Genomic DNA, 10507 nt, shown 5'->3' on the forward strand with positions numbered 1-10507 from the left:
CCAGCAGAGCATCTGGTGGATTTGAACCGTGTACTTCTGGGATTGCAGTGCAGCGTGAAGCATTTCTTTAAAACCATCATGTGCTTCCAAGCATAGTCCTGAAACTGGGAAAAATTATTCAACAGAAAAAAATCTGTCCCCAGTGGGCTTCCTCCTCCTACACACACTGCCTCGCACCACCACCCTGGAGTCCTCCTCCTGGAGCCTCACGTCCTCCCAGTTCCCACAGCCACATCCCTCAGAAAGCAATCATTTCTGTATCAGTATTTCCGGAGGCCCCACTATGTGCAGATCCGATGCTGAGAACTGCAGGAATGAAGTAGGTCTCTGCTCTGAAACATAGTCTCAGGGGCCTGTTCTGCCCTCTCCTATCCTCTAGTAAAGCTACTGGATGAAGGAGAGAGAGGTGATTCTGAGAAGCCCTCTCCTCCTGAAGACTATTGCCCTACAGTTCCCATCAGGATCTTTGACTAACTACAAATAACCGATTGCCTCAACATAAAATACAAGGCAAAACTCATTGTCAAGTCAGAACGGACTCATAGCCGACTCCCCAGTGGGATTTTAGGAAGCTATAATTTGTACAATTGGGAGAAAGATGAGCAATCTCCTCCTGGGAGATTTACTGCCTCAAAAACCCACTGGAGGTTTAACTGTGAGTCAGTTTCAACTCAAAGGTACATAACAGTAGATTGCATGGAAGGAGGTTGCTTATATCTCCCTGAGACTCACTGGTGAATTCGAACCACCAGAGAGACGTGGCCTTTACCTTAGCAGCACAACTCCCGACAGACTACAAAAATCCTCACAGCTGGAGCCACAGACAATTTCATGGTGATCAGATAAAAGCTGAAGTTCTGACAATCAACACCCTGGAAGCAGCAGTCAAGAAGCCAAAGGAAACGAAACAAAACTCCAAAGATCCATCGCACTGGGCAAATCTGCTATCAAGGCAGTCATGTTAGAGACTAAGGTGTATCCGACCCAGATATAGTACTTTCTTTTTCTAATAATAAAATATTCTAATTGCGATTTTAACACAAGTCAACAGAAAAGCTGGATTTCCATTCGTTCATTGTTCCACATTCTCCTCCCTCCTCTTTCCTTCCCCCTTTCCCAGTCCACTTTTTTTAAATATTCATCCATTGTTGCACTTTTTAATATAATAATATATTTTAATTGTCATTTTAATGAAAGTTTGCAGAAAAGTTGGATTTCCATTCATTCATTGTTGTACAGTGTAACATTTTCACTTGCTTCATATAAATGTGAAAGTTGGACAAAGAATAAGGAAGACGGAAGACTGAATTGTCGTGTTGGCAGAGAGTACTGAATGGACTACCAAAAGGACAAACAAAAGGAGTGCCGCCAGGGTGCTGCTTAGAGGCACAGATGGCGAAACTTCATCTCTCGTACTCTGGGAACGCGTCAGGACGGGCCAATCCACAGGAAAGGCTGCCATGCTTGGAACAGGCAGTGGAGAAAGTCAATGAGATGGACCGGCATAGTGAATCCAACCATGGCTTCAGCAAACAAGGTGAAGTTGGCACAGGATTGGGCAAGCTTTTCATCTGTGGCACACAGTGTGACCAGGACTCGGAGTCCGCTTGGTGACATCTGACGACACAGGCAGGGCATCTGGGCTTCCGCCTCTGGTAAAGAAACAAGACTCCTACCACAGGCATGCAGTCACTACCTTTTGTTGGGTGTCTCTAGGCACCAATGAGCCAGAGAAGCTTGTCCAAGTCGCAGTGAGGAGCCCCTCTTCAGCGATGAGGAAGCCAAGCCTGCAAGAAACCAGTAACCTGTCCCAGGGCACTGGCTGGATCCCAGTTAAGTCCGCACACCATCCACTCTACCAGCGGCCAACCATCTGTCTCCTTCCTAGAAAGAGGCCACTTTGAAACCCAAAACTGATGCTCTCGAGAAGAGTGTGGACCATGAGTTTCAAGGCTGTGACAGAGTCCTGAGTGAGGCTGATCAGGAACACAGGCAAACACACTATTTCACTGCGCGTACTGCAGGCAGCATAGCTGTGAGGTGGGGGAAGATGAGGGTCCAGACCCCCCTCAGACCAGTCCAGTCAGAATCTAAGGGAGGGGTATTCTTGGAAAAGCTCCCACGTCACCTAATGAGTCACCAGGGTTGCAGCCCAGTGCCTTTGAGTCAAAAATGACCTCATGTGATAAGACAGGAGAACTTACAGAGCAGATGTCCAATTCTTTATCCCACAGAGCTCCTAGCTGGATTTGAACTGCCAATCTTTTGGTTAAGCTGAGTACTTACCCACTGTGCCTTCAGAGCCCCTCCACTTAGAAGGTGAGAGTGTTGTTGTTGTTGTTTGCCATCAAGTTGGAAGTGACTCATAGCTGACCCTCCAGTGGGTTTTCAGAGGTCGTAATTCACATGTGAGGAGACTGCCTATCCTCCTGGGGAGCAGCTGGTGGATTCAAACTGCATACCTTTGGGATACTTTTTACTACTAGGCTTCCAGCAGTCCCTTGAAGGTGAGGAGTGGTAAATATAAAGAAATTCTGCCTTCCAGACCTTGCTCTGCTCTTGGATCTTGTGGTGGGGGCAGATCCTACAGCCTCTAACATTAGATTCAGCAGCTCTGTCCACAGCTGTCTAAAGAACTGGTAAACACTGCCTAGGAGTCCAACTCGACACGAAGTGAGCCAATGGGACAGAGAACTGTCCCCCAGGGTTCCCACGGCTGCAAACTTCAGAGAGTAGATCGCTGCATCTTCTCCTGCCAGGGCAACTGATGGGTTTGAACAGACAACCTTTTAGTTCGAAGCTTAGTTCGTTAAGTGCTGTACAACTCGGGCTCCAGGGAAAATTAGTAACGAGATCTAAAAATCCAGCTTCAGCTTTCTGACTCAAATACCCTTCAGCTTCAGACTACATTCTCTTCCCTCTGTGAGACTGGACGCTTGCAGAATGAATTGTCACATGAGCTAAGAAGCTAAAGACAGAAATGTGTTTTTGTCAGATGGCCAAGCTGAGAGAAGGTCTCTAAAAGACATCCAAAAAAAACACAAAATAAGGAAATCGCTCATTTTAATAACACGCAGAAACACCATCACTTCTTTCTGCTAGCAAAGAAAAACGACTGCAAGGATTTTGACAAGCATCATTCTTTTATTTCAAAACACAACTTTCTCATCTCTGAGAAAGTATTCATTTATTTCAGAACAAAAAGGATTTCACATTTTAAACACAGTCATTTACTTTTTCCTTTTTACTGTGTGGAGCATCACCCCAGCCTAAGTTAAGCTGTGGGGTCAGGTCCACGTGGCTCATGACGGCCCTGCGCTGGGAGCAGGCGGTCTTAGCTTTCTCCAGTCAGGCAGAAGTACCAAGCCAGCATGTAACCCAGGATGCCACCAGAGCTCCCTTAACTCATTCAGGATGGAGAAAACGAAGTCCATTCAGCTCTGGTGGCCTAGAAGAAGAAACTCTGTGGCCTAGTGGAAAAGGAGGTGGGCTGCCAACCCAAACATAAGTAGTTCAAATCCACCAGCTGCTTTCACAGAGAAAAGATGTACCATTTCTTCCCATGTGATTAATAGCTACCAAAAGCCCATTAGAGAGTTAGCTGTAAGTCAGTTCTGACTCAATGGCACACAACAACAGCATCATCAACAACATTCATTATTGGAACCCAATTACAGACGCAGAGTAAACCGGCACTCGATATACACTTTTCTTAGGATACCTGGTCTTTGCACAATGTTTTTCCAAGACTTTTTTTAATTCATCCTTATATACTTCATTATACACGTTGGAAAAAATTTTACCATATTCTTACGTGTGGTTTTCATTATTTCTATCAAAAGAAGAAGAAAGACTAGTCCGTTTGAGAGATGCGTTGCTTGACTTTTTAGGAGGCTCAGCGATCTTCCCAAGGTCACAAAATGGGAGCAGAAAGGTGAGTGAAGGCAAGAAGCGTGGTCTGTTGCCATCTCCGGCAGCTTTCCTTGGTCAGCCCTGCAGAGGTGCGTATGTCCACTCGTTGTTAACTGCCTTTCAGCCAATTCCAAGTCACAGTAAGGACACGTGTTACAGAGAAGTGCTCCATAGGCTTTCTGGCTGAACTCATTCCAGAAGTGAATCCATAGGCCTTTTTTTTCTGGATGGGTTTGAACTGTCAAACTTGAGGTCAGTAGTTGTTGATGTTGTTGTTGTTGTTGTTATGTGTTGTCGAACTGCTAACAACTCATAACAACCCTATGTACAAGAGTCCTAAATCCTGCTTTATCCTGTGCCAATACACCTACTCCCATTACCCCAGTGACTAAATCAATCCATCTCATCGAGGGTCTTCCTTTCTTGCGCCGTCCCTCCACCCTCCCAAGAATGATGTCCCTCTCCAAGGACCAGTGTCTCCTTACAACATGTCCAAAGTGTGTCAGGCAAAGCCTCAGAATCCTTGCCTCCAAGGAGCAGCCTGGTTTCATCCTGTTTGTTCTCCTAGCAGTCCATGGTATATTCAGTACTCTTCTCCAGCACCACAACACAGAGGCATCAATTCTCTTTCTATCATCCATAGTCACTGTCCAGCTCTCTGAGGCATTGCAGGTAATTGCGAAGACTGTGGCCTGGAAAAGGCTCATTAGGGGCGGCTATATAACCATAGCGACCCTGTGAACAACAGATCTGAACCCTGTCCTATCCTGTGCCAACCTCACACTTCCGGACACATTGCGGCAGTCACTGTGTCAGCCCACCTGTTTGAGGGTCTTCACTGTCCCACCACCTTCCCAAGCATGATGTCCCTCTCTAAGGAAGAGCTTCTCCTAGCAACATGTCCAATGTAAGTGAGACTTTTAAGGTCAGTAGTTAAAAGCAAACCATTAATACCGCTGAGAGACCTTCAGAAAGTCCTGCACAAAGAGCCAGAGTCTTGTGTGGTTTTGCTCATTAGGAAATGCCAATCAAGAATGGTTCCCCGCACAGCAGAAGCAGTGTTTGAGGGCGGCATGCTCCAGCAGAGGAGAGGATTACTGAATCAGCTCAGTGAGTAACTTCAACTTGAATAAACCGCAGCTGCAAAAGTCCCTTTATTCCTACAACTGCAGAAACTGACACATTTTCATTATAATCCCAAAGGATCAGATCCCCAGAGAATGGCTAATGAAAAAACAAACAGGTGTCTGACGGCTGGGGTATTTGGCAAAGAATTATTTCATTAAAGTTAAATAAGCTTTACAAACAAAATAATACAAATTTACATAATCCCTCCCTTTGATGACCTTCCCTCCCCCCCTAGAAAGGAGATGATGTCGATGGCTCTGTGCTGTTCCCTGGAGAAGAAATCATGGTCCAGCAGCTGCTGTCTCTGATGCTTGCTTCCTCAAAAAGAGCCCAGGTAAGCACAGCCTCACCTCGACTGTGGAGAGGCAGAGACATCCGCAAAACCATCCAGAAGATGTGCATTTCTCTACCCTAGTGTCCATGTGCTTGTTGTGATGGTTAAAGGACTTCAGTGAGGCCTGAGGATTCCAAGGCTAAGATCAATGTCTCCATAAAAGCATGTGAAGTGCCCTTGTCACGCTAGTGTCTTCACCCTCCATCTCAGCTCATTTGTACAAGGTCAGTGTTACAAAGCAGGACCGGACAAGGGCTGTGCTTCAATGATAACCTTGTCTTCCTTTTACTATAAGCTCAGAAAGGTTGCTCAAAGTCACACAGCGGAAAGTGGCAGGCCCAGCGCTGAATGTTCATCTCAGCCAACTTTACATGCTCTACAGCATAAAGTGTCCTCACCAAGCAGCCTACTGGTTCGAACACCAGCCCAGCGCTCACCTGGCAGCGTGATCTTGAGGCTGCCACGTGGCTTTTCCGTCCTGGCGATGGTCCCAGTGCCCAGGTCACAGGACAATGACAGGACTTGGTGGGGCACACATGTGAACATACACAGGGCTGGCATAAAGGTAAGTGCGTGAAGAAAGGACTGCCTCCAATCACCACAAATTTATGGAGATTTCAAAAACTATCTCTGTTATTTAAAAACAAACCCCAATCAGGGTGGGGGTAAATCTGAGGAGAAAAAGAAAAAAACGGATAAATTATGTACACTGCATTGAAGCCGATGAGGGAGAGAACAGTTTAAAAATAATCTATTTTAGGGCATTATGATTATCATAAGAGTTTGGAATGCGGGTTGCAGAGTGGAATATACTCGGGGTGAGGGTGGGAGGGTGCAGGGGGATTGTGTGTGGGTGGGGTGGGGGGGGAGAAAAGTGCAATAATTAATGAATGGAAATCCACAATCTCTCTAAATGTTCATTGAAATTAATAACAATCAAAAATAAATAAATAAATAAAAACCCCAAAGCTCACATTCATTCCCATTGAGTCAGAACTCGCTCAGAGCTGACCCTCCAGTGGGTTTTCAGAGGTTGTATATCTCACAGGAGGAAACTGTCCATCTTTCTCTTAAGGATCGACTGGTGGATTCGAACCAGCAGAGACATGCCATCTCAGGGTTAGGAGTGTTCTCCTCTCTACAGAATAGATCTATATACATCTTTGGGGAGTTCTGGTGGCCCAGAGGGTAGGGAGTTGCACTGCCAACCCATAGGTGGCCGGTTCAAGATCACCTACTACTCCTTGGGAGAAAGATGGGCAATCTCCTCCTATGCAACTTTCAGTCTCTGAGAACCTACTGGAGGGTCAGCTAGGAGTCAGCTCTGACTTGACAGGAATGATTGTGGGTACACATCTTTTAAATTTTGGGGGTAATATGAAAATCAAAGGCCTTGAATTAGTCATTCTATGAAAATGAGCCTCCATTTCTACATCTGGCAAAGGAAAAGATGATGTTATTTGTTCTAGCTCCCTCACCCGTCAGGACAACAAGCGCATGAAGATGAAAGTGTGTGTGGAAATTTAAAAGATGGGGGGGCAGGGAGAGAAATGAACAGTGCAAGGCGAGGGATGGAGGGGAAGGGGAAGAGGAAGGAAGGAGGGAGGGATGGAGATGAGACAGACACACAGACAAAAGCGCATGAGGAAGGGAGGAAAGGATGATAAAGGGAGGGAGGGAAAGGGGGGATGGGAGGGAAGGAGAGAAGTGGGGTGAAAGGGGACAGTGTGGGGGCACCACAGCTCCTGAGTGAGAAACTTGAAGAAACAGAACAGACTGCCACCTAATATTTTGTCCCAATCTCTCTCTCTTCCCCCAACGCACATACAGAGACACTCCAAGAGGGTATGAAAAGGTTTACTGCTCACATAATGAGGCTTTCTGGGAGAGAGCTGAGAGGTTCTTCACATATAGGAGAAACGACATTTTCTATTTTCCCAGTGTACATAATTCCAGTTTCAGAGGCAGGTCCAAAAATTACTTAAGAGGACAGATGAAGAACTGGCTTGAGGTTCTGCTGCAGTTAGGGGTGGGCTGGGGTGGCCTGGGCAAGGGTTTGTATGGCTTGAGCCTCTCTTTAACACCACAAGAGAAGTATAGACATAGGGCAAGGGCTCTGGTGGTGAAAACAACTGGAACTCGACTTGGCTGCTAACCAGAAGGTCACGGGTTTGAAGCCACCAGCCCCTCTGTGGGAGGACGATGAGGTAGTCTGTGTCTATAAAGGTGGACAGCCTCCGAAGTCCAGCATCAGTTCTTCTCTGTCATTCAAGGATGCTAAGAGTAGGATTTAACTGATAGCAGGTGGTTTTGGACTACCCCCCGCCCCAGTTAAGTCAAAAAGGAGGTCAGGCTTAATGACTGTAGCCATCAAAAATCATATGATGGAGTCCAACTCTTCATTGCTAGCCCTGGGTAGACCTCATCCTCATAGATGAGGAAACCAAGATTAATCCATTAAACCACCTATCGCAACAGATTTAACCGGAACCACTGTGCTTCAGAACCCACATGGCCTCCCTCAGCCACGGAGCACCCCACCTCTTATAGGGTGCAGAAAGCCCTTCACCCATGCACACAGAAAGCACCCCATCAACTCCAAGGCCCAGCATCAACCAGCCAACCAACAAAAAGTCAGCCAGCCTTAATCCATTTTCATCTCCATCAGCAGTCTGTGATTTTCTTAATACCCCCACACAATAACACACGAAAGGGAACTTCAAGGCTAGAATCTCAAGTTTCTATCACTAACACGATCATCTTTGTAGCTGAAGGAAGGAGACGCTTTTAACAAATTCTCTTCACATACAGCTAGTGTCATTCTCAATTGATCCAGTGAGCATCAGATCTTATTTCACACCATCCAAACAGCCAACATCCATTTTCTGCAGCTGTAGTTGTGTGGAGCTTCTATGCCCCTCTGGGTGATTTCTCTGTTGATACTGCTTGTTTTGTTTTTAATAGAAAATGAGAGCGAGGAATCCATTTTTTATGAGTTCTAAGGCCCTAAACAATCTCACTAAGTTCTCCTGAGTGACCAAGCCTGATCAGGTTCCAAATTCACTAAGCTTTCCTGTTAGAATTACAGTGAGTTCAGCTCACGCTTGGCTTCAGCTCTTGGAGCTCCACCTCAGCTGAGGTCCTTCACAGAGGCAAGCAGCCTCATGTGGAAGCCGGGCAGGAAGCAGCAATGTTTAGAGTCCTGTAATATCTATGTATTAGATCATAGCTCTCTTCTGCACAAATGACAGATCAAACGACAATTTAGAACAAATGGAAATACAATGCATCTCTGCTAATCATCTTTTGGAAACCCTGACGAGCCGCTATCTTAGAGCCATGAGTAGAGGCACCTAGACAGCGCCACATGGTGCTAACCCCCCAGTGTCCAGCCCCTTTCTTCTCAGCTATTGAACCTGATGGTCTGACCCACCTTCTCCCATCATCCCCATGACACTCTGGGGCCAAAATGATTTCTTTAAAAAACAGGAATTCAGTCAGACACAGGAATATACAGTTTGTTAAATGCATGGAAACAACTGCCTTCTGCAGCAGAAGTCACATAAATCACTAATTAACTGAGTAAATTAGTATGAGTCCTCGCTTTGGTTTTTCATTTGTAGTTCTCTCTCTCTCACTCCCCTAAAAAGCAAGGTTTTATTCTAATAAAATACTTCCAGTGGGTGTTTCCTCAAACAGCTCTATGCCCCAAACCTACTCCCAGTTTTGGTTTTGAGGTGGTTTTGTTTTGTTTTGTTTTTCTCTTTCTTACTCACATATATACAAACCCCACCCCACAAACATGTCCTTTGAGGAAAGGAAACTAAACCTTGTTGAAACCAATTCACAAAGAGGGGGGGGGAGGACGAGGTTAAAAAGATGAGTTCATGCTGATACTGTGCCGTGAAAGGAAAAAAAATCTAGTAACACAAATCCTTCCTGGCAAGGTCAAGTTTCTCAGTAGCATTCACCTGGGGAGGGAGGAAAGGGACTAGAGCCCATGTTAGAGATGGTAGGGTGGCCTTCTCTCCCACAGGAAAGGGAAGGTATTTGTGCACACTCTCAGCATTTGATAAATTTTTTAGGAAACAAACTCCCCCACCTCTAAAAGGGAGAAAGAAAGCGCTGATCACAAACCATGTTCTACATTCTCTCTGCTGAATGTCATTATCTCAGACAAGTTCGTTATTCATCCCAGTTTGAATGGAGGCTTGGGGTTTTTCTGTCTGCACACACAAGGAGCCCTAATCGCCTACTGCAAATGTCGGTGTTAGGTGAGTAAGTTTCCCTGGGTTTTCGCTGACTTGTAACCAAGCTCCTTATGTTGACTTTTGCCAAAAATCTCTCCGAAATTCCAATCCACTACCGGCCACAGGCATCCACAGCCACTCGCATTCTCTAAGCTTCCCTGACCAGGCGCACGCCAGGAGGCGGCCAGTCCGAAATGGGGGGGACAGCGAGCCCCACGAGCAACTACACCCCGAACTACGCTGACTGTCCCAACAGCCTCTGGAAAGCCCAGAATGGGATGGCCTTAGGCCACGGGGAGGCACCCGCCCTCTGTCAGAGCCCTCAAGGATCAGGAAAGGAACAAAGTGGCTGACCACGTAGCACGGAGGCCCCCCCCCCAACACCTGCACCCACACGCGCAGCTCTGAGACGCGCATCCACAGGGGAACAGAGGTCACCCGGACGCTCGGGGAAGGCTCGGGGAACGCGCTCCTTCCGCACAGGGCTCGGCCGAGACCAGCGGGGGCGCGCCACGAGGAGGCCCACGACTGCGCTTGGGGCACTCGGGCACCGGGCGGGGGCCAGACCCAGAGTCCACGCCCCAGGAGCCCAGGACTGGCACTTGCAGGGCTTCGAGTCCACGCGGGACAAGAGCTGAGACCCACTCCTCTCGGGAAAGCGGAGAAACCTGGACCAGGCGCGCGGACGCCCCGCGCGGGCAGGGCGCATTGGCCTGCCGGGGCAGCTGGGGGGTCCCCGGCCCGCTCTGCGGCCGCCTTCACTCACCTGGCAGTTGGCGCCGGACACCTCGGCGGGGCAGGTGCAGCTGTACCCGGGCTGGCCGGCGGCAGCAGGGGTGCACACGCCCCCGTTCAGGCAGGGTTGCGCGGCGCACGGCCCCGG

General features: G+C 47.6%; 1 protein-coding gene across 1 annotated transcript in view; it reads right to left on the reverse strand.

Moving 5' to 3' along the window:
- The window catches only part of DNER (delta/notch-like EGF repeat containing), a 435255-nt gene that overhangs the window by 423831 nt on the left and 917 nt on the right, over nucleotides 1-10507 (reverse strand). Inside the window, exon 4 of the mRNA XM_006890327.1 lies at nucleotides 10391-10503. Coding sequence (XP_006890389.1) covers nucleotides 10391-10503 — 113 coding nt within the window. The remainder of the gene's footprint in view (nucleotides 1-10390; nucleotides 10504-10507) is intronic.

This window comes from Elephantulus edwardii, unplaced genomic scaffold (genome assembly GCF_000299155.1).
Source record: "Elephantulus edwardii isolate Elephantulus edwardi_28Jun2011 unplaced genomic scaffold, EleEdw1.0 scaffold00087, whole genome shotgun sequence".
NCBI classification, from domain to species: Eukaryota; Metazoa; Chordata; class Mammalia; order Macroscelidea; family Macroscelididae; genus Elephantulus; species Elephantulus edwardii.